At 44.5% G+C, this 25,263-nt stretch overlaps 1 protein-coding gene across 1 annotated transcript; it reads left to right on the top strand.

The window, feature by feature from the left end:
• The first annotated feature begins 1,757 nt into the window (after positions 1-1,757).
• CAVIN2 (caveolae associated protein 2) lies at positions 1,758-12,109 on the top strand. Its single transcript, XM_058027799.1, has 2 exons — positions 1,758-2,150; positions 9,565-12,109. The coding sequence occupies exons 1-2, from the start codon at positions 1,758-1,760 to the stop codon at positions 10,345-10,347; spliced, it is 1,176 nt and encodes a 391-aa protein (XP_057883782.1). The 3' UTR covers positions 10,348-12,109.
• Positions 12,110-25,263: the final 13,154 nt, after the last annotated feature.

Raw genomic sequence — 25,263 nt, 5'->3', positions numbered from 1 at the left:
TAGTTTCCCCTGTGGACAGCTCTGGCAGACTCGGTGATTTTTTTTCCAAAGTGAACTCACTCACAAATGCATTTTTCAAGCTCCCACAACTTGAAGAATAGAAGTGGCAGCCTGGGGAGAAAAAAAAAGCAAGGACCAGAAAAAGGTAACATTGCAGAACATTCAGCACACAGTATTTGAAATGGGAAACTCATTTGCATAGCTCTTCAGTCATTAGATTTATTCCTTTTCATGGTAAAATGCTTTTTCCTTTTCTTCTGCATACAAAGTAAAGGACAGAAATCATGGTCATTTGGACTCCAAATAGATGCTTTTAACCTGCAGGATGTAGGGAAATCATACAGCATATTTGGCCAAATATTAGAAAATGTTATATGTTAGCTACCCAAATATTAGAATCCTACATAGCCAAGCACTGGAAACATCTGTGCTGCAGCAAGAAATCCTGTTTCCAAGCAAATGTAAAGGAGAGAAGACAGATATTGACTGCTCGAAAACATCAGTACAGGATGAAACACCCAAGTCCATGGAATGTTGCAACATGTTCCCTGGTGATAACAGATAAAGTTATGCTCTATTCTAAATAAATAGCTTGGTATCTCTTCATGCCAAATAGCTCCTTTTGGTCTTTGGGAACACAGTGCCCCTGCCACCACACCCAGTTTATCACTGTTCCCCCAAAACAGCCACGCTCAACCTTATGATTCTTTCTTACTGAAGAAATCCTGGAGAATCTGGGCAGGACAACCAGAGTGCCCAGCTAATCTCCACATCCTAAGCAGGGAATCCAAGCTTCTGGCATTCCCTCCACCCATGCACCACACTTATTTCAGATTTTTTACTAACAAAGAATAGAATAGAATAGAATAGAATAGAATAGAATAGAATAGAATAGAATAGAATAGAATAGAATAGAATAGAATAGACTAATCATCACCTAAATTATTTTTAAAGCCCTGTAATAATAAAAACAAAGAGGAGATAAAAATATTTACATTACTATTTGTTAAAATCCCAAAACCCCTATCTGGTGTTGCACAGGGTGAAAGGAATTACGGGAGATTCGATTCACCATGAGTAAACGTTTCGTAAGTTTGTTAATTATTACGACAATTATTACAAACTATCATCAGGATGCTGATATAAGAATAAATGTACTGATATATTTTTGTATATTGTATATTGTATATTTTTGTATTTTGTATATTGTATATTGTCAGAGCACTTTAATATGTGATTAATGTAATAATTGATGTATTTATTACAGTAGTAATTTACTTTTTTTAAAAGCATTCTTTATTTAAAAGCACGTCGACATACGGTTACTGTAATAATCGTATTGTTGATTACAGCGATAATTTAAACACTTTTAATTATTCTTATTAGTTTAAGGCCTTCAGAACTCCGGTCTACACCCACAACCTCTCCCCGGGACCATCACCATCAACACATTCTCCCTCTCCTCCTTCACAGGGGCTGCATTCCGCGGTATCTCCTGCCATCTACTGATGCTGCCGAGGGCCGGCAGCTCATTCAATTCACCGCGGGCCGGGCCGGGCTGGGCCGGGGGAGGCTCCGCGCTGCCCGGGGCGGTCACAGCCCTGCCCGGGCCCGGGACACGCTCGGCGCTGCCGGGGCGGTCACAGCCCTGCCCAGGGCGGGCCGGGGCCGGGCCCTGCCCGAATCCTCCCCGGGGGAGGGCTCGGCGCTGCCCTTATAGCGGCCCGGCGGGGCCGTGCGGTGCGGGCCGTGCAGCCATGGGCGAGGCCGCGGCGGGCAGCGCGGTGCCGCCGCTGCCGGCGGCCGAGGCGGGCGGCGGGCAGGTGAACGCGCTGACCGTGCTGGCCCTGCTGGAGAAGCTGGTGTCCATGCTGGAGGCGGTGGAAGGGAACCAGCGGCAGATGGAGCAGAGTCAGCGGGGCCTGGAAAGGACGGTGCGGGGCATCCAGGAGGACCTGGTGAAGCTGTGCCGCAGCCACGGCGCCACGGGCGAGACGGTGGAGAAGCTGCTGGAGAAGTCGCGGAAGGTGTGCGCGAACACCCGCGCCGTGCGGGAGCGCCTGGACCGCCAGTGCGACCAGGTGCGGCGGCTGGAGCAGCACCACGCCCAGCTGCTCCGCCGAGACCGCTTCAAGGTGCTCATCTTCCAGGTGAGAGCCCTGCTCTGAGCCCGGCCCGGGAGCAGCCCCCTGATGCTGCTGCCTGCTAACCCTGCGCACACTCGGACACCGCAGCTGGCTTCGTGCTAACTCGGCAAATGCGGAAGGAAAAACCCCTTCACTTAGCAAACCTGGGGAAAGAGTAGTCTTCTGCTAACTCTTAAACTTGGGGAATGCGCCCTCTTTTAGCAAATTCAGGAGAAACTCTCGCTTTTCCTCTTTGTGGATGGGCAGAGTTTTCCTAACTCTTAGGAAATCTGGGAAAAGAGCTGACTCTCTTTACTCTTGCAAACTTGAGGAAAACACTCTTCTTTTCTTTGTTTTCTTTTCCTTTCTTTGGCCAACTTTTAGCAAACTTTGTGAAGAATAGAATAGAATATTCTCGTTAACTCTTGCAGTCTTTGAGATAAAATTGTCTTTTACTAACTCCTAGCAAATATGAGGAAAACACTTTCTTTTATTCCATTGTTTTCTTTTCCTTTCTTTGGCTAACTTTTAGCAAACTTTGGAAATAAAACAGAATAGTCTCTTTAACTCTTGCAGTCTTGGAGATAAAACTGTCTTTTACTAACTCCTAGCAAACATGAGGAAAGAGACCTTGTTTTGCTAACTCTTAGCATCAGTGAGAAATCTGCCACCTTCTCTTCTCTGCAAATGAAGGGAAAGCCGTGTTTTACTAACTCCCAGCATACGTTTGGGGAAAGGTTTGTTTTATTGTGTGTTTTGGGGTTTAAGTAAACTGGAAGGGCCCTTACATTTTTCCAAACTCTTGCGAGCCCATTTTGCAAACTTTTAGTAGGAATGCCCCTAAAAACTGCCACTGCCTCTGCCCTTGGAAGCAGGAGAGGGACAGGGCTGCATCTCCCTGTCTCCTCGTGCCCTGCTTCACTCTGCAGGACTGATCTGCCCCATCCAGGGATGAGCTAAAAATTCAGCTTAAAATCTCAGCTTCCTGGGAGCCCATCCAGTGATAGCAGCAGTTTGCATATTTTCCCCTTTTTAAGCAATGGTCTGGATAGAGCACGCCGTGAGTTTAACTAAACACAGGACAGGACTTTCACATATTTAAAAAAATAAAGACAGCCCTCCACAAATCACTGAGGGAGGGCAGGAGAGCAAATAGTGGGCTGGGGTAGTCACAGCTTGGGCACCTCACCATTCTGAGCTTGTCAGCTGGGTGTTACCTCTGTCAGCCACTAACTCTGCTCCTTGGCTTGTTGGGGCTTTTTCCTAAACAATCCCAAAATAAGAGAGCGGTGCTTGGTTGTAAAAAGCTGGCAGGCCTGGTCAGTGCACAGGCAATTCCCCCAGAAAGGAAGCCCCCACCTCCCTGCTCATTGTTCTCCCAAATTACAGTCCAGGCTTGTCAGGCCAGAAGAGGAGGAGCTGCAGCATGTTTCCACCCCAGAAGGAATGTGGAAATTATTCCAGAGACTGGGTAAATTAAAAGACACATGTTCTCTGCAGTTCTGCAAGTAATTTAGGATCCATGGCCGTGCCATCTCCCAGGCCCTGTTAGCTAATGAGTGGCTAATGAGCTGGCAGGTTCAGACCTAGACATTTTCCTGTGGGGTGGGTACATCAGCAAGGCCTGGGGGAAGGTAATTTTTAACATTTCTCATACCTCTGAGCGTGACAATTAAGGCCTTGCTGTTGCAAGCAGCGTCTTCCTCCACAGAACTCAATATTTACTATTTTAGGATGACATAATGCGGAGAGGAAAGACAAACAGAGCTCTGTGTGTGCAGGACATTTGGGGTTAGCTTGGGTGGGGATCTTGCACTGGCAGCAATCTGCAGGCACTGGGTGAAGGCAGCAGTAAAAATCCCCAGGAAGGGTTTGAGGGTAAAGCAGCGTCCTGCTGGCTCGTTTCCTGACACTAAATAGAGGTGTAAAGCTAAGGCCAGTTGAAAACTCTGAACCTTTCCTTAATAGTGCACAAACCTATGGCAAACAGCACAGGCCTGGGTCCCCGTACAGCAGATAAAGAAAATCCTCTGCCTGCCCCTGGGCTGGTGCCTTTGGACAGCAGGTCTGCTCTGCACAGCTTTTACAGGGATTTACGTGACTCAGTTCCCATCTCTCCCCAGAAAATATGTCACCACAGTGCAGGATGAGGAACTTAACCAGTCCCAAGCCAGTGCAGATCAGGAGCACAATACTCAAAAAAAGAAGCATTGCAGTTAAACTTGCTTAAAAAAAAAAAATAAAAAATCAGCTTTGAGCTGGGAATTGCTCCTGGCAGTGGAGCAATGGCAGTGTGGACTGTCTCTCCTTTCAGGCTGCAGGAGGGACAGTCTGGTAGTCAGCAGGGCCACTCCTTGCTAGGATAACTGCACAGGGGATAAACAGCAGGCTGGCTGGGTTTCTGTCCTGCCTTGCACTGGAATCCATGGAAAAACAATTGCAGGAAGGAGAAGCCACATAATGAAGCCATATTGACGCCAGGTCTCTGTGAAAACAAAGGGGAATCTGGATGTATGGGACTCCTCTTCAGCTGGGGGATCCTTCTTTTCCACTGGAAAAAAACAATGCCAAACTTCACAGAGCCTGTTCCTCATTAGAAGCAGCTTCCCCAGCTCAGGCAGACAGCTCAATATGAAAATAAAAATTCACATTAGTGATTCAGTTCTGCATTCACATATACCCTAAACTCCCTGATACTTGGTGGGAGCACTGAGCATAGCCAAAACACACGACTGAGCTCCAGCTCTGCATTTTATGAAGTTGTGCTGCCACGTGCCAGCATCAGCTTTCCCTCTGCATATGCACTGAGAATGAACTGTGTTTGGAAAAGTTCACCTATTTACATATTTTCCATTAAAATGCTCTTAGTTTTCTCTCCCTAGAACATCTGCATATATTCCTTTAATTGGTGGCATATTTTAAGGGAGCTCCATTCCAAGAATTTGAGGATGCAAAAGTTATTATAAATGACACAGCAATTCAGCAAAACACTGAAGTGACTGTTTTAAAAATCCTTGTTAAGCTTTGGCATTGTTCCCCTCTGTTTTGTTCTTGCCACATGACCAGCTTTTTGGTTCTGGTTTGATGGGGGTTTTGTTTGCTTTTTTAGCTGCAAAAGCAGAATGGAAGATTAAAAAAAAAAAGGCTCATGCTTAATTTTTCAATTAAATGTCATGATTACTGGTTAAATGTCATGGAAATAGGACAGATGAAATAAGTCAAAATTGCAGCTTGGAGTCAAGCACACTAATGTTCAAGTCCTTTTCAGTCCTTTACCTTTGCTGTTGTAAATCCTTCATCCTAAAATGAAGCAAGAGAAGGACACCAAAAATTAGCCATTTTATTGTACCTTCCTGTTCGGATCACTGCAATAATCTTTTGCAAAAGCAACTACAAGCTCCCAAATGAACAAGTGAGGGAACCACAAGAACTACAAGCTGATAATGCTGTATTCCCTGCTGGAGCCTTGCAGGGAGAATACTCTGATGTTGATTAATGACAGAAATACCTCCCACAGCTGTCTGGGCTTGGCCCAGCTGTGCTGTGGGAGGTCAGAGGATGGTGCAGCCACCACCCCAGCCTGCCCAGGATGTGCAAATGGGCTGGTGGCACTTTGCTCCCTTCCTCCCTCCCCACTGTGACACCCAAGCCTGCAGAGCTGCATTGTCCAGAGGAAAATAGCCAGATCTGGTTTCAGGAGGATTTGTCATGTTTTGACCTATTTTGTGCAGCAAAACAAGTTTTAGGCTACTGATCATTCGGGCATGTAACAGCAACATACAGAGGAGCAGGGCTGGGAAAATGCCTTCTCTCCTCCTTGAAGGTCATGGCCTCATACAGCAAATATAACAAAAGAAATCAAACCAAAGCAGATTGATTTCCCTCGTGCAGCATCAGAGAATCAGCACTTGCTGTGTAAATTAGCCACCTGTTGGCTCAGGCCACCCAGTTTTGTAGTAGACTCTTATGGATCTTACTCCTTTTTGTAAAAGATAGGGATGCAATTCTGACCTGCAGGAAGTTCCCAAAGATGGCTGATAAAAGCCACAAGGAAGGCACTGATTTTAACCATGCAAGTATTACTAGTGTTAGCAAGAGTTGTTTTATGCAGAAGACTTCCACTGTTCTATTCATCTGCTACATGGAAAAATAAAATTCAGAGGAGCTAGCTACCTACAGTCAAGCCCATCTGAGGAAAAAATGCAAGGGCTGTTTTTGAACTCAGATGTAAATACAAAGATGCATTGCTTTCTTAGAATTTTAGATTAGATCAAGAAGAAAAGATCAAAGTTCTACTTCTTTTGGCATGGAAAATAGTTATGCAGTTTGTAACAGCTGGCATTTTTTAGTGTATTGTTCTAGTCTTCCTAAATGAAATAGCAGCCTGCTTAAAAATGTATCAAAAACAAAATACAGCTGTCACATAAACTTGTAAGCCCAAAAAGTTATCAATAGCCCACTTACAAGGTGTTATCAGTAACCATGTTTGAAACAAAAATGTCTGTTCTACTGCAGAACATTCCTGCTATAGCACCCTCATGTTTTCAAAGGATTTTATTTCATTTATTTTCATTTGCATTTTCATAGTTCCTGAAATCCTGAGGTCTTTGGGAAGCATGGCGTAGGAAGCGTGTCATTCCCATTTTATAAGCACACAAATAGATGCCCAGAAGCTGATGTTTTCCAGAGCCATGCAGGAAGCTTAGACAGAGGGCTGATCACTTGAATTCCAGTACTGCCTGATAGCCAGGGACCACCTAGGATCTGCTTTTAATGCAGTCATTACCCCATTATTATGCAGTATATTTCTTTTTGGTTTTTTTTTTTTTCCCTTTATAAACATGGGTAATATGTTTCTTCTTTCTTCTACTCAGTCAAAAAATTGATAAAAATTGTAATCAAACCTGTATCCATATTATTCTAGAGACTGCATACAGCACTTCAGTTCAACATGAATACTGTAGACAGAGCCAAACTGACCTTGAGAAGGACCTTTCAGACCCATCTCTGGCTCCAACTGCGCTGTGATGAAACTCATATGACACCACTTTCCCAGATAAAACACTTAAAAAGTAACAACCCACCTCTCTACTCATTAAAATCAGAGCTTCTATACCACTCAGGCACTTACACCTGAATGTTCAGATGTCTAAAACTGCGTGTGATTACCTAGATTTGGAAAGAATGCACTAGACATGAAAATTATGTTTTATCCTGAGTTCTCGTCCTCTGGGGAATAATTCAACGCTGCACCCACTCATGTAATCCACATTTCATTAACTGCAGTGGAGAGAAAATATAAATATTTGTACAGCAGTTAACAGCTGGTTTCACTTAAAGCTGGTGCAGGTTTGTTTTGTTATCTTGGTCAGTGTTGTTGACAGTTTCAGCAACAGAATAGGTGTGGGGAGAAGAGTGTGGGCTTCATTAGAAGTTCCTCTGCAGGCAGAGGCCCTGTCCAGCTGTGTGCCAGGGGATCTGACTGAGGCCACTGGCCCAGAGAGCTGTGCAGAACCCACAGGAACAAAGCACATACAAACTGTCAAACCAGCTCCATTTCTTTTGTACTTCTCATTTCTATATCCACATGGGATATTAACCAGCACGCTCAAATCACTCTGTGTGTATATATATATAAATGTGGTATAAAATTATTCTGCCTATTGCATAGTCTTGGGTTCCAGAAGGGCTACCAAAGTAGTCCTAGTTTTTAATAGGATCACAGAATAACAGAAACAATTAGGTTGGAAATGAGATTATTGAGTCCAACCTGTGACCCAAGACCACCTTGTCAAGCAGACCACGATACCAAATGTCACGTTCAGTCTTTTCTTAAACACCTCCAGAGACACCTCCACCACCTTCTTGGGCATCACATTCCAGTGTCTAATCACTCTCTCTGTAAAGAAATTCTTCCTAATGTCCAACATATCCTCTGTGACACACAGCTAAGTGTCCTCTTATCCTGTCACTGGTTGCCTGGGAGAAGAGCCTGACCCTCACCTGGCCACAACCTCCTTTCAGGGAGCTGTAGAGAGCAATAAGTTCACCCCTGAGCCTCCTCATCCCCAGAATAAACAACAGCCATGTACAACAGCCTTGACAGCAAATTTAACCCAAGACACTATTCTCTGCAGTGATCGCAGCTGTATGCTCAGTCCTGAAATAATGAGCATGAACTTGGAAAAGTGTGTGTGGCCTTTTTCCCCCTTAACTGTACACTCAGGCCCACTGGGGACAGATCTGAGACTATTACAACCATTTCACTCAGCACTTACTGCTTTTTGTACCTAAAGATAAATGTGGAGGGAGGAGGGAAACGAAAATCCTCGCAATGCATGTGAGGAAGTGAAATTGCATGCACTCTGTCTGATAGCGATAAAGCAGGTAATGAGTAGGGACTATGCAGATCCAAGGCTCCAAGTGCTGAGAGGGGAAGGGAGTGTGCAAAGAGCCTCATTTTCTTTGCATGGGTAGATGCCTGCAGAACCTGCAGAGAACAGAGTGCTCATTGTGCTGCCTCTGAGCTGCTCGGGGTTGCAGAGCTGGTGCACTTGGGCACAGACATCCCTCATTATGACCTGCAGCTCCTGCCCTTGCTCAGCCTCTTTTGGTTTTAGATTCTTTCTTTCTGTGTCCTTTCTTGGTTTTGTTTCTAAAAAGCAATACTTTCCCTGTTGGCTAGAAGCTCCTATTTTCTATGTGGTATAGTGTCTTTTTATTTTTGTATACCATAAATTTGTATCCTTACATTTCAAAGAGTTGTCCTGTCCACATTTTAATGTTTACCAACAAAATTTACTAGTTTAGGTTTTTTGGTTCTTTTTCTGTGAATAGCTGTAAAACAGGATATCCTCCAAACACCATAAACTTCATGGTTTCTCAATATCAACAATCCATTTCTAACAGCAACATATATTTTCCAGGAATATGGCAAAAGTGCTAACTGCATTTGCCATTTGAGATACTTCCCAGATGCACTGAACCCAACACCTCTATGCAGGGATATTCTGAGTCTGTGGGTCGAGAAACTGAATGCTCTGTGGGGTTATGTGATTTTTGGAGGTCTTCAGTACAACCTCCCTCCACACCATACCCTCGCTTCTCCCCAGGGACAGCTGTTCAACTTGACAGCTAAACTCTCACTGAAGAGTATCTAATATAAGTTAAAAGAACAGGGTTTCCATTCTGCATAAATCCCAAGTCACTTTCAAAGAGTAGCCTTACAGCTGACAGCTCATAAGTCTTAAACTTTACCAGCTAAAGGTTCAATGGGCTTTGAGTGGTTTGTTACTGGTTAAATGTATTGAAAAAACCAATAAACGTTCAGCATTCATCTCATTATGGGGAGGGGGAAAATAATTGCTCAGGGTTGTGCTTTGTTTGTTAAATTTGTATCCCGTGAACTATGAAACTCAAATATTGTCAATTCTTTCAGGAGGAAAATGAGATCCCTGCCAGTGTTTTTGCAAAAGAGCCCATTCCCAGCATTACAGAAGGAAAAGAGGAGCCCATGGATGAGAACAAAACACTGGAAGAAACCTTGCACACAGTGGAGTTGGGTTCAGATGATGAAATGTTTCCTGAGGGAGATGACTTGGATGACAGCGCAGAGGAGAAAACAGAAGAATCAAGAGCTGAGAAACTTAAAAGATCTAGCCTCAAGAAGGTGGACAGCCTGAAGAAAGCGTTTTCCCGCCAAAACATTGAGAAGAAGATGAACAAGATCAGCACAAAGATCGTGTCGCCCGAACGGAGAGAGAAGATCAAGAAGTCACTCACTGTGCATCACCAGAAATCCTCCTCTGGCAAGGGCCCGGGTTTCAAAGTGGGATTTGGCACGAAGAAAGGCCGTGAGGGGGAGAGCCCCGCGGAAGCCGAGGACAGGCCCTCGGAGACGGCGAGCACCGAGCAGGCCGAGAACGAGGACGAGGTGTCCTTCGCCAGCATGCACTCGGACATGACCCCCAGCACCTCCCTGGCCGAGCAGGGCAAGGCAGCCGGCGACACCCCGGAGAAGGAGGCCGCAGGGGAAGGGAAGGCCTCGATGAACAACAACATCGAGCTGTCCATCGTGGAAGACGACGAAGAGTACCGCGTGCCTCTAGAAGCTTCTAGCCAGAAACTGTTGGATGAGAGAAACCCATTTAGTGGGGAGATGGAGCAGTCTGATGAAGAAACGACCCAAGCAGCCGTCCTGCAGGTGGACCAAACAGCATAGGCAGCCCAAGCCCCGCTTCTCCTGCCAGACACACACAGTTTTCCTGAGGGGAGGAACTGGTTTCACCTGCACAGGCAGGAGGAGCGACTCTTCCATCCTTTCCTCTGCAGCGATAATTTATTGCATGCAGAGTGGGCAAGGTCAACGACTAAAGCTGCAACGTGCTCTGTTTTAGGCAGAGTCACTGGTGTTCATGAATTTAGAGATGCTGCCAGCTGGTGTCAGGGACTAGCAGGAGGAGAGGGTGTCTGGTAGAAGCAAGCTGATCAGCTGGCGTTCTTAGAGTTAGGTCAGAGGAATGCGTGGAGAGTAGTCAAGACCCAAGCATTTCTGTTCTCTTCTCTTCCCCCCAGTATTTCCCAGCACTGTGAGTAGTTTTGTATGTCAATGTAGGAATACCAATGGCAATGTTTGATTTCATTTGCCTTGCCATGCTCTGTGAACATTAACAGCCTCAGTAATTGTGCACACACGTGCAGTTTGTTTGGGGCTTTGCTCCACAGCATCATAGGACTAAAAGAACAGAGTACTTGTAGGGCAAAGCTGAAAACCCAGTTCCATCCATTTCAGTGGGGGAAAGATTTTTGCCAGTAGTCACTTGCTACTCATTTAGAAAAAAATCACTGTGTTTAGATGGGGGGGGCAAAAAAAAAAAGTATTTTTCAATCTAACAGAGTTATGGAAATACATTAGTGACAAGCATGAATGTGTGATCAGTTACTGTACCTTTAAGGGGTCAGAAATTGAAAAGAAAAAAGTGTTTCATAGGAACATGAAGGTATCTTGAAGAAAATATGAAATGCTATGAAATGTAAAAAAAAACCCCCCACAGTATTCAATCTATACTCCCAGCTTAAAGTATATATACTCAGATAACACTAATTAATTCATAGTCTTTATAGCAATATACTATCAAATTTTGCACCTGCACAACTTTGTATCTCAGACTATTTTGAAAATAGCATAATTTATCTTTTTACAGATTATTTCATATATAGAACTATATCTACACAGGAAAGTTAGATAATTACAGGGATGTAAGGACAATTTCTTCAAAAAGGTGAAATACTCTTTCAGGCATGTCCAAAGGGAACAATGTGTTATGGATTGAACTTCATGGCAGGGATGAGTTTACCTAAGTATGAGCCTGCAAAGCCACAGGATTTGCTTCTCTGCTGGTAACTTTGATCAAAGTCACCCACCTGCTCTCAAAATTACTAGTCTGTAATTTTTCAAAATTAATTGAAAGGTAGTTTGTTCACTATGAATGTTCATTCCTGTCACTTAAAGGTAAGGGGCAAGGGAGGAAAGGGAAGCACAATACCCACAACAGTCCCCTTACATCCTTGGTTGTTTATGCAGTGGGTTATTTTTATTTTTTTATATACATAAAAATTCTACTGATACTTAACATTGCACTAAAAGGTTGCTTCCTTTTGTGTTTAGAATCACACATTACAGGGGAAATACAAGCTACAGCAGAAGTACCATTATGAAATAATTAACAGGTGTTACTCCACAGGGATAATATCTGTAACCAGTAAATCACACTGGAAGTTAGTCAGAGCTTAGTGTAGGCAAGTACTGTTAAGAGTTAAGCTCTTAAGTGCATGGTATCATATAGAAGATACTGTTTCTAAGAAAAATCATGGCATAACTTGTGCAGCTATATTTTTATTTTGTATTAACTACAGTGGATTTCAATAATTTTTACTTGTAACTAACTATGAATATGACAAATAAAAGCATAATATAAAACACAGCCATGTCAGTCTTTGGGAGAAAGCAGGCTCTGAGAAGCTGGCAAAGATGAAATTTAAAGGTCAAGTATTTATTACTTCAGTTCATGTCCCTGTTGTATCTATACCATTTTCTTTCTCATCCTGTGCTGTTATTTAGCAATGCAAACGCCAGTGCTTTGCTTTCCAGACACTTCTAGCCCATCCAAAAATACTCAGGCACTTTCCAAAATCTCCTGGCTCAATCTGCATCTTTTTATTGGACTGCAGCATACTCCTAATACCCTAAATAGTCCTAAAAGCATATTTATATTGAAGACTATGTTCTGTTTATGCACACAGATAAACTCTTGTCTTCTGGAGTGCCACATAGTCTTTAGCAGGCTTAATTTTACTGACAGACCAAAGAAAGCACGTTTAACCTTTATGCAGCAGCTGTCAACCTCCCACAGCCACGACGTGCTAACCAGGAGCCCCAACATCATGTTTACATTGTGCTTTCAGATATGCTGGTTTGTTTGTCCTGCTAAGCTTTAATTCAAACAATACCCCTGGCCATGCTTTATCCAGTTTCAGAGATGCTGAAATGAATCCCACGCACAGTGTTCTAAGAGCATTACAATGCTATCCAGCAAAACCATTGGAAATGCAGATCCTGAGCATCTGGGGGAATTAACTCAAATACCCACTTCAGAATACAGCACACACACACAGCCAGCAGTTGCAGGACTGGAATTAAATGTTTTCTCCGTCACAATTGCACATGTACAAGGACAGGTGGGTCTGTAATCCTAACCAACAAAAGAAAGCATGCTTTGCAAGAGATAAAAATAGTCTCTCAACTCATGAATGTCTGCTTTTGTGCTGTCTTATAAACCAGAGGAGGAAGCAAGCTCAGGCTCTCAAGATGTCCCCAAGCTTTTTTTTCCCCTTGCCTTCCACTCTCAAGGCCTGACTGAAATATCAGCCTGCAGAGGTTAGTGTTTGAGGGGGGGATTGTAGAGGATTGCAGACTGGGACCAGCAGCACTGCATTCTTTCAAGTATCTCAGGCATGTGCCTGGATCTCGTCAGGCTGGCAGATGTCAGGCATGTGCACGAGTATCTGTGATGGTGCTGACAGGTTTGTCTACATAATTACTTTTTTTAAAAACTGCTTGTTTACACTTCCTAACTCAGTAACAGTGAGCTCCACTTGTACCAGAATTCCTTGGAGGACCTGACCTGTGAGCTGCTGCACAGATTCAGAGTCTGACCTCCACCGGAATCGGCGGCAGCTCTGCACAAAGAAAAAGGGTGTGATAAAGCCCTTATGGTATAAATATTTAAACTAGCAGCACTCAGCAGCTGCTGATACTTCCATTTTCAATGACACAAAACCAGCTGACATTTCTGTCCCTTTTAGGGGAAAGAGCAAAGAGCATCCCATGTTGACCCCCACGTGCTAACCCATGAGCCAGCTCCTCTGTGAAAAGGCACAGATGGGGGTTTTCTGGACCATTTCACTGGCAAATAAGGGAGTGCAGTGAAAGCCATCACACAGGCCTGAGTGAAGCATGTTCTCTTTAACAGAAGAAAGGGGAGAAGAAAAGGATCAGAAGGTAAAATACACCTGGGCAGCCCTTAACACTGATGCAGTGCAAACCCTTTGTTGTTGCAGGCTGTAATGCCAAACAGCTGCACAAGCGATGACTGATAGTCACACATTTAAAAAAGAGGTAAGCTCAGAAGAATTAGTGAAATAGTGGCAATTTGTTCGAGGTCAGACTCTTCACAAGGGGCCAGTCCAACCCTGAAGGTTAGTGAAAAGCCTTCAGCTGGCTCAAAAGATGCTTTGAGCCACACAATGGTTTTGGGCCACACATACAGCTCCTGGGATCATCAGTAAGCTGTGTACACAGATGCAGGACATGAGATCCCTGTATCTCCCCAATCCAATCTGCTTAGCTCATCAACCCAACAAAAAGCTTTCCTGCCATCAGCACATGGCAGAAAGGAAGGCTCTGCCCTGCTTTGCAGGGTGCACTGTGAGCAAAATTTAAAGCAAAGTTCTGACTGCAAGGTCTGTGCTGTCGGGAGCTGCCTGTGACAGAGAGAGCACAGCTACAACTCTTGCAAGCATCAGGTAGGCAGAGGTAAAATTCTGCTGTGACCCACTGAGACACACTCACTCTAGGAGTCAAGGGGAAGGTGTCAGGCCATCTTCCTAGGGGCAAAGAAAAGGATTCCCCCATAGCAAAGCGAATCCCGCCGCTGCCTGGCCCCGGTGCTGGTCAGGGTTTGCCTCAGCAAGGCAACGAGGGGCAGGAAAGAATGGCAGAGCCCCGGAGGTGCTGACTCAGCACCCAGGCATCCACCGCTCCCTGACTCACCCAAACAAACGGAAAAAGGCTCAGAGCCGCTTTCCACCGCCCCACACTGCCCCTTGCCAGCGTTTTGCTTCAGGATTTGCACTGAACCAGCTTCCACCCAGGACTGGGTCTAACTGCACGCATAAAGAAATTTTAATCAGCATACTTGCAGCTGTCAGTGGTGGCTGATCTTTCCTGCCCTCCTTTTGATCAAACTGCCTTTTTCCCCCTTCCTCTCACTCCACCGAGTCATTTGGGGGAGTCTGAATTCAAATAAGGAACTCTCCCTAACTGCATGTTGAAAACTGATAATCAACGTCATCTTTAATTTTTCTTATGTGGTTATCCCCTTTAATGGACTGTGCTGCAGTAACTGGGAATAAATCTGCTTTGGGTTAAGCTAGAGATTGTTATTTATTTTTCTTTCAGATCAGAGATTAATATTGCTGTATGACCATTGGCACTAACCTCTTTTTCCATAGCAACACCAAAGAGAACATAAACTATGACTCATAATTTCTCTCTGGAGGACTTTTTTGTAATTATGATCATTCCACAGTTCCTAAAATATGTTAGCTGATATATAGCTCTGGTATAACAGCTTTGATTTTCCTTCATTTGAACACCCAGGCAGAAAGAAGAGACTTCCATTATTTTCTCTCTCTCTCAGGCTGAGCTAAACACTACACCAAGTATCATACATTCATTATTCATTATAACTGTGTGCCTCCTAAAAACTCCACTGCAATGTTTTCTTCATAAAGGTGAAACAGGTTTACTCACTTTCAATAACCTTAAATAATACTGACCTTCCAGAAGAAGACTCGTGTCCTTCCCCCCCATGGTTAGTAAATTGGGGTTGGAGAGCTGGAATTGATCCAAATTGGGAACTGTGTTATACTGGCTGGCAGAAATTTCCTCTCCCTCAGATGACAGCTGCAATGCACCCTCCAAATTCCATAATCATGGTGATACTCTTCACTCCCTTCAGTGAAAATCTGGCCTTGGAACAACGTGTCCATACAGCTCCCTGGAATATCCCAGCAGATAATCACACTGGATCATCACAAGAGATTACATGACTTTTTGTGTGTGTGTGTGTGGCTGTCCTACACTTCCCTTACAACACAGTCTGCTGTGTCCTGGTGCAAAGTGCTCAGAAAACCTGTAGTGCCTGTTGCTGAAGAATAATTAGAAAAACACAGTTAGCAAATTCAAGGACACACACATTCAGGCAACAGCCATAATCCAAAATAGAGAGACAGAACAAGCTTGCATCTCTCTCTGCTCTGCAGGGTGATCCCCAGCAGCTGAACCAAGCCCAGATTGCACCAACAGAGGGACACGTGGCTTGCTCTTGGCCTTTCCAGTGTGGAGCTGCACATGCAGGCTCAGGCTTGTGCAGGCACACCGTGAAAGAGCAGAACACCAACACAGCATCAATCACACTGCAGGCTTCCCTGCTCCTCCCTCGAGGTTTGTGGAAAAACACCCTGAACCTTCAAACTCCTGAAGGTAGGGAGCAGAAAGTCACTGTAACCCCTGTGCCATTTTCTGCAGTGAGGAGACTCTGGCTTTGCCTTCTTTGCTCTCTCCCATCAGGCTGGAGCTGTGTGGAAGTGCAGGTGATGTGAACTGTGGTGGATACTGGAGATGTACAAGGCAGTGTTAGGAACAAACAGCACACGAGGGATGACTGCACTGCACACCACACACACATCCTCATTTAGATCAAGTACCAGGCACAGCCCAACTGCAGAAACACAGCACTGCTCAAGGAAATTTATCTTATTCCTCAGCTACTTAGCTCCTGATGTCCTACACTATCCATTTAAAGGGAGTTTCAGCATCCTTTCAGAGTGCTGCCAGCTATGGTTATATATGCCCTTATATTACTTGTTCCTTCTGACATGCCTGTAGGCAAACGAGCCCCATGAGGGTGACAACATGAGCTGCGTTAACTCCCTGCCTGCTCCCTGATCCACTGCAGCACTGCCAGAGACATGGAAAAAGGGACACTGAGAACATCTGACTGGTGGTAAACAAATTATGAACACGGGGAAGTTGCCTGCATTTGCAGGGTCAGTTGTCACTTCCACATGGCCACAGTGAAAGCTATGACAGCTGTGTGACTTTCTCTAAATAACCTTCATTTCCCTGCAAGGTTCACCATTTTCCTGTTGGCAGTAGCTGGAGATTGGCAGTCAGATAGCAGGTTATGACTGAAAGCTGAAGGGTGACATGTCCTGGGTAAAACTGAAAAGAAGGAGGTTTCTTTTGGCACATTGAGGCTCTTTAGAACAACACCTGTGTGTCCTGTGCGTGCCACTGCACAGCTCTTCAAAGGAAAAGCAAGCTGCAGGACACAGAAATACACATTCTTGGGCTAGGCTCAAGGCACAGAGATCTCAACTGAATCAAAATCATGTCATACTGTACCTATTAAACACTACCTATATAATAGATATGAAATATATGTGACATACAGCTTCAAATAAGGTGAGAACCTGGAAAGGTTTTAATGGATTTTGAAGTGGCTGTAAATTCTTTTGCTAAAAAGGGAAGTAGACTGGTAGGATCCTACAAATCTAGTCCTAAAAAACAATGCATGAGGGATATTTTTATTTTAATTAGCTCTCAGTAGTTTTTAATGATACAATAATTGACATGCAGCCAGGAGTGGAGGGAGGCATTAAACAAGAAGTGTGTAGGAGGAGAAAAAAAGTAGGAAAATGTGGATAAGGAGTGGAACAGTGGGGAGTGCATGAGAGAAGGGAATGTGTGAGGAAGGAGTCACTAGGAAGGGTGGGGAACTGGAGGAAGGAGCTGAAAGGCTACTGAGAAACACCGGCAGAGTGCCCAGAACAAAGGCTGGGACAGAACCAAGAGGCACCAACAAAAACGGGAAAAAGGAAAAACAAGGGTCAACAGGGTCTACAGCTCAATAAGATGGAAATGGGAGTAGGGAATCAGAAATTACTGTGGGACAGCTGCCATGTAACAGACAGCAACAGTGAGCAAAGAGCTCAATATTTATCATCTCTCTACCTGCCAAAATGCATTGCTGAAGCAATGCCCAGGATTAGGTCTAGAAGTGATTTTTACTGTGCAATGTAGTCAATCATTTTTATTTTGCTTCGAGTTTTTGTTTGACAAAAGTTGGTCTGGAATAGGCAAAAGCAACACTTCACACCAAAATAGCTCAATCTGAGCCTGCAGAAGCCCACTATGGTGACAGCACCTTGCCAGGTCTGCAGTGCAAGCTCCCAGATCACGTTTGCCATGTCTGCTTTGCTTCCAGGGCTTGGGGGAGAGAGGTCAGGGGAAGAGGAGAGGTGCTTGAACAGCAGGATGGGGTCTCCTCCTGTCCAGACACTTAGGTCCTTCCCCACTGGCCTCCTGCAGACAAGGGGCAGGCAGGGTTTGCTGGAAGCACCGAGGAGCTCACCTCCAACAGCTGGATTTCACTGGCACATCACTGCACCCCAGAGCTTCACTGCAGCACAGCCAGCAGGATTTCTCTCCTATTGCAAGCAGGATTTGGGGAAAGCACACCCAGCTCTCCTCCTCCCCCGGGCCTCACCCCCTTGCTTTGCCAAGAAGCTGGGCTATATTAAGATATGAGGCAGCCATGCTGGCTGGGCCACTTCTCTCTCCTTCGTGCCTGGTCTCCCGTGGGAGTTGCTCCATTCTCACGGATCTGTTGAGAAACAGCTTGTTCCTTCTGGCTTTCCTCAGTTTCTTTATTTAGTGGTGCCACTTGGCACAGGGGAAGCCAGGTTCTGCTCTAACTCCAGAACAGACCTGCTCAAGAACCCTTCCCACCATTCATTCCTCAAAAAATAAAGCAGCAGCTCTCCTGCTCCACTCCTAACATCTCATAACGTGTTGCCTGTCATTTTATTGTACTTTTTCAGAAACTCTCCATTTGTTATATAACTCTCTCATAAAATGGAAGGCTGTACTATGAATTCTTGTTAATTCTTGTTAATGTACTTTTTCAGAAACTCTCCATTTGCTCAATAACTCTCTCATAAAATGGAAGGCTGTACTATGAATTCTTGTTAATGACTTACAGGATGCAAGGTTAATAGATACAGGGGTTCTCATAATTACCATACTTGGATCATTTCCTGCACAGAAGAAGAAGACATGGGGAGAAAATGATGAAAAGCTTTGGAAGAAACAGAAGGAAAAACCTGGATTGAGGTTCGAATCCTTAAGTGGAAAATGTCTCCTCACTTATTTGCTTGCTGCTGTCAAATTTCAGTGCCTGAAAAGAAAATCTATAGAAGAGAGGAAGGGGGAGGTGCATTTAGAGGTAGAAATGTATCTCATTCATCTGTACATCTGTGTAATATACATCACACGCGTACATCTGTATGCTCACCTTCATATCCATCCTTGCTATTTAATATAAGGATTAATGTGCTGAACCCTAAAAGAAATACTTGGCATCCAAGGCTCCTTGATTTTGAGGACATCTGCACACTTATACTTCACTCTATAAACTAATAAAGACAAAGTTCATCAAAAGTTTTCCTCCTGGTATTTTTTAAAGTGTCTATGCCACCAGAGTATTCAGCATCCAGCCTGAAAACAAAACAATTTCAGACAGTTTTCTTTTGCAAGATGTGAGAGTAGTCAAAATCTATGCCAGCAGTGGGAGACTACCAAAATCAGTGTTTACAGAAAATCAGGGACAAGAGAACTTGAACTGGTGCTTCTTGATCACACATAACCTACTCAAGCAGCAGCTCTAATAGAAGTAATTTCATATTACCGAGAGTGTTTCACTTTATAACAGTTTCACAAAATCACTCTGCGAGTCTTGCACGCCCAGTTTTGTGCAATCTTGCTGAGGCAGAGGCAGTGCTCACACTGAGCCAGGCCCCAGCTCACTGTGCCCATGCTTCCAGCCAACTGGAAGACATGGTAAATGTCAGATGCTGCCCCAAGCGAGAATGCCACGTCTCTCATTAGGATAACTGCATCCATATGGTGCCTGGTCAGCTCAAAATGCAGACAGGGTGAGATCATCCCTGCCTCCACAGCCCTGTCAGGCAGTGCAGACAGGGATTCTGCCTGCAGGAACAATGCAGTTGCAGGGGAAGTTAATCCACTGTTGCCCTTAACAATGGAATAACATTGCTCCTCCAATGCACTAACATTGCATTGTTAGTGCCTGATCTACCCCAAGTACTGAACCAAAATCAATCCTCAGGCTATAATTTAGAACAGGACACACTTTTGTTATAGCCAAAAGTGTGGCAAAACTCCCTTTCTGATGCCATCCTGGTGGAGCAACCTGAAAGATTATTTTGGTTCTATAGCTCCTGATCATCACACTACACTACAGAGCTTGGTGTCTGCTCTCATTTTCTCTGCACAAGGCTCAATGTGAGAGCAGAGGAGGGATCAGCTAAAGTCTGCAGGGGTTTTCTTCTAGTCTAAATCCCCCAGGGAAAGGCACATGGAATATTGCCAGTGGACTCAGCAGCAAGGCATGTGCCTGCCCCTCCGTGGCACACAGCCCCATCCTCTGGGGCCCTGGGCAAAGCTCACAGGCACATTCATCACCAGCAGCATTCTCCTGCCGTGGCTGTGCCATCCACATCAACACAGGGGCCTGAGGTGGGAGAAAGTAAAAGATGCTTTCCTGATATTCCTGAGATGCACAAAATAATTACCTTTTGTAGATAGTAAAGAGACTTTAGCTTACTCCTGTATCCCCTCTGGGATGGAGACTATTTATTCTTGAAGGTTGTATATTTATCAGTGTGCTCTGCCATCTTTCTTCAACCAAATATTATTTTCACTCAACAGTGCAGCTGGCCAAAACTAGCAAAAAAAAGCATTAGCTGAAAAAGTTATGTGCCAGGAAACAAGGTTTCCTCTTCTCCACCTAATGCACTCCAGCAAGTTCCAGCTACATTGCTTCCTCCCAGCATTTAGCTTGACAAAGCATGTGGTGAGCCTGGCAAGACCCTGAAAACCTCAAATGTTCATGATTATCAGCATTAACAGCTGCCATTGTTCTTATCTCAATAGTTAAAGCTTGCCCTTAGCATGAGATGCTATTTTTCCTCATTACTACAGATTTCCTTTTGCACAAAAATCCTCTTTTCATAGCTTCATGATATTTTCAGATTTTCCTGTTCAGCTTTGAATACTACAAAAATACTGATTGGTGAGGGAAAACCTGCTAGATATTATTGTAATGCAGTGATCATTTGTTGTTTCTTTCCCCAGCTGCATTGCTGTGACTCTGCCTTCTAAGTCCCTTACCTTTTCTCCCCCCTGCATTTCACTAGCATTACCACCATGATTTGCAGTAACAGATTGGTTTTCACTGGTGTTTTCACAAAGCTGTGTTAAACTTTGCAGCCACCTGACTGAACTGGTTTTGTGTTTTGGTTTTTTGCTTTTTTTTTTTTTTTTGAGGGAGTGGTGATGGGGAAGGCGGGGTCCTGACAAGCCTCAGCAATGGCATCCAGGAATAATTTGTTTTACCACTCATTTATTTACTTTATCCTGACCAGCCACAGTAAGAGCCCTCATGCTACTGCTGCTTGTCTTCAAATCTGAATTTGTGGAGGGAGAATAATCCTACTTTTGAATGCAGTTCTGGAATGAGGGCACAGAAGGCAAGGAAACTAAGTTCTGCCTGTGCTGTGCAGCACAGGAGATGAACATGAACAGGCTGGCATTGCAGAACCCCTGTTTGCAGGAATGCAGAAGTCTTCTACAAGTTGCTTCAAAATACCACCTCTCTACTACCTGCAGGACCAAGAGCTTGACCTGAAAGGTGTTGATGGATTCAAAGCAACTCCAGAATGCTTTGCATTTGATGAAAACCTCATTGCTATAACCTCCTTAACCACATAAACTAGTTTTAAAGAGAGCCTGCTCTGAGCAGTGTAAATTCACATCTGCAAGACATTTCTTTGGATTCAAGGTAAAATACCCAGATTCAGTTCTGAGGAGTATGATACACAATATCTTAATTCTCACTCAAACAGTTCCTGTTTATCTTCATAGAGGACTAAGGCAAATATTAGCTCTGGGATTTGATAAGGGACACATTAAACAAACACTGCTGCCTGTGTCATAAAAAAATGGCTCTCAGCCACATAACTGAAGCTCTGCCTACAAATTAAGTATTCCTACATTCAGGATGTGCTTGCAGTGGTATTTTCTACCACTGCCTGCATTTCTTTCAGTGGTGCATAAGCATCTCTAACAGAGTGGCTTGCAGGGAGATTTCAATCAGCCCCAGCCCAGGAGAAATGAGACATTCCTGGTGCCAGCTCAGCTGCACACAGCACTTGCCTCCCTCCCAGGAACCCTGGTAGGAGCTGCGGGTCTGAGTTTTGTTACTCCATTATCATGCAGTCATTAAGGAAACAACACTTTAATTGTTTTCTATCCCTGAGATAATGAATTGCTCCTCTCTCTAAAACAGAGAGGCAGGAAAAGAAGGAACATGAATACTCATTTCCTTTCCCAGTAAACAATTACAACACTTGTCAAAAAATATGACAATTGGAGAAATCAATGTAAAATTTGGTAATAGCTTGGCACTTTCAATATTGCACAAACTCTCACCTAATAATCTCAACTAATAGCCTTACTAAAGCTGATTGGTTCCTTGAAATTAATGATGTTTCCTGTGGGCTATGCTGCTTCTCAGCATGAATTAGACAAACAAAAATATACAGTGTCTTACAAAGGAGTTCTGAGGAAGATCTACAGTAATTCCCAGAGAGTTCTTTGGATTAAAAAGGTAAAAAAGAAAAGCAAAATCAAACTCAGCTAACAAAATAAAATAGAAAAAGGAGGGTAAGAAAAAGTCACACTTACCAGAAAACAGTGGAAGTTTTCACACAGTTGGTATTTACCAACTTCTTTACCCTGCACCATGCAAATGTTCAAACACATTATTACTAGATCTTCCAACAGACAGCAAACAATTTCCCCCTTGAAGATGACTTCCACATCTTCTCAAACCTGTTTTTTTTTTTTACCTCAAATTTTCCTGAAAACACAGGTACTGCCTAAAATGACAGAACTTGCCACCAAAATGTGCCACCAGAATTCAACACTGCCTTTGGAATTTGGCTTACAAACTCCTTTTCCAAGCCTCAGCCTTCCACTGCTCACATTCTGAAGGAAGATGCTGAAAGGATCTGTATTGCCCAGGTTGGCCATAAATACCACCAGCTCCAACACTCCTTTAAGAACCAATTTGTTTTTCCCATAAAACTTGAGAAAAGCACTGAACTTCAGCCAGTCCCTGAGGAGCTGTCACCTTGCACCCCAACCCTGCTCATGATCAATTCCCTGCACAGGGGGCTCTGAACTCTGCCTGTGGCTCTCAGATGCTGCCAGAATCCAGAGTAAATAGTAGGAACAGAGGCAGGTTTCCCCCAGGAGCGTTGCATCCAGCCTTGCCGTGATAAGTGAGCATCCAGACAATCAGAGGTGCTGCTCTCAGAGCAGCTCCTGTGCTCCCCAGTCTCATGAGAGGAAAAGGAGAAGATTTCCCTCTCAGCAGCCCCTTCCAGGCACACACACTTCCCTGAGCCCTGGCTCAGCCCTGCCCTTGTTGCTCAGCCTGCCCTGCCCTCAAAGGAGAAAATACCACAGTAGGAGCCAGCACAGCTCACTTGTGCACTGTTTGCCATAGATTTCATGTGCTCTCTTTCTCCCTAACCAGCCCCAGGTTCAGCAGTGCTGGCTGTCCCTGGACACTGCTGTCTGCTCAGGCAGAAGTGCTCAAACAGGTCATTGCTGAGGAGGGGCAAGCAAAACTTTTTCAGAAAAACTGGCTCCAACTGGAGCCCAAAGCAGCCAAAAAGCAAGGATGAGTACAAACTTTACCCCAGACAGGCAAGATCCCATTAGAAAACTGTTTCCAAAGGTTTAGGATAGGCTGTGATAGCTGCCAGGTGATGTAAACCCCGAGCATCCTCAGCAGACCTTGTTCCACAAGCAGGTAAATAACCTTCCTGCAGCCTAAGCAGCACAACATCCAGCTCCTGGCTCCCATGGAGCAGAATCACCCAGGAAGCAGGATGGATTTTGCTGAAGGGTACAGAAGGTCTGCTCCCACAGGAGAGATTTGCTTCCTGCTTTGGGAAAACGAAATAGGTTGATTATGTCTGCTACAGGCTCATAAATCCACATCAGCCGCTGCCTCAGGGACAGGCATTGCTCCTCTGGGTGATTTTCTCCCTCACTTAGAGAAGATGAACAGCTGGTTAGGTATATCACAGCTCCAGCAGCACACTCACCCCATGCCTTCTGCCACTGAAGGAGCGGGTTTCTGTCATTGACACCACAGGAAAGCAGGAGGAAGCTTATTTTCTTTTACACCAGCTAAACTTTCTTTTACACCAGCTTTTTCAGGTCAGAAGACAAACAGGTAGAGTGAGCATTGGTAGCTGGCTTCCCAAAAGGAGCTAGAAGCAGACCAAAAAACCCCAATTTTAAGCCTGCTAATGTAATTTTAATTTGTAAAGTTATTGTGATTTGCACAGACAACAAAATAAACTTATGTACTAAAAAACAGCATGAGCCTAGATAAGACAGATTCTACACTGTGGAGAGAGGGCTGGTGCAGAATTAAGCCCCAAAATACAGGAGCTTCCCCTGCAGTGACAAGAGGCTCAAATTTCTGGTGTCCTATTTGACTTTAGCTACAAATTTTAGTGTATGATATCATTCCCTCCCTTTACAGTAACTGCACTTACTATTGGTTAGTTTTGTTATTACTAATAGGTAGTTAGGTATTGACCATGTCTATACTTACTAATACCTGTAGATAAATTATATCACTTCTGTATCCTCAGTTTTGGGGGGTTTCTTTTGGTGCTTCCAGCACCAGGGCCATGTCACACAGCTCAGGATGAACTTTATCAGGCCATGGCACATCACAGCCTGTAACCCAGCCCAGCCTGCACAGGTCTGACACTGAGTCTCTGCCTGTGCTCACGGCTCTGGCTCCCACATTGCCCACTGGGGCTTCTGACCCAAGGCTTTGCCTCCAGGGACAGCCCTTATGATACAGACAGACAAAAAGATTAATGATCATGAGCAGATCTAGTGAAACCACATCATCACAAAGCTCCAGGAGCTGTGCAGCCCTGAATTTGTCTCTAAAAACACATACAGCTCCACTGACACCAACAGGGATACATCAGCTCATGGCCACTGAAAATCAAGCACAAAAGGAATTGGGGAAACACTGGCATTTAATGGTTTGGTGCTGCTAAGAGTTTTAAAACACACTGCTTTGCATGCACATGGAAGTCTGGAAGCACAGAAAGTTCCTTTGTGGAGGGGCAGGAGTATTATCACACAAGTTCTCAACAGTCTGCTGCTCCTTTCATAGCTGGACATGCCAAACAGAGCCAGCCAGCAGATAAGGAATGCCTGCAGAACCAAAGTGCAGATGAGAGAGGCAGCAGCAGCAGCTAGAAAGCCATCCACCACAGCTGGGAGACACATCAAGGGAGCTGAGAAAAGCTAAGTGCACATTCAAACTTTACATGACATTCAATAAATAAACAGGGCATCACAAGGCTGTGAAAACACTGGTTTTTCTTTCCATGGCTTGTTAGCCATGGACTCTGTGACATCAGCTGTGGCCAGCACATCTGGAACTATCAATATGGGGGTGCTCTGTGATTGGAAGACCTGCCTGGGTGTAAACCTCTCCCTGCAATACACACATTACCTAGAACCAGCACAACCACAGGGTTTGCAGACCCGGGAACAAATGTATGTCCTGCAGTATCCAGGCAAGGAGTGCAGCAGACAGTG

Source organism: Melospiza georgiana, chromosome 7, assembly GCF_028018845.1.
Source record: "Melospiza georgiana isolate bMelGeo1 chromosome 7, bMelGeo1.pri, whole genome shotgun sequence".
Classification (NCBI taxonomy): Eukaryota; Metazoa; Chordata; class Aves; order Passeriformes; family Passerellidae; genus Melospiza; species Melospiza georgiana.
Note: the sequence above shows the minus strand (reverse complement) of the source record. Positions and strands in the feature narration are given on the sequence as shown.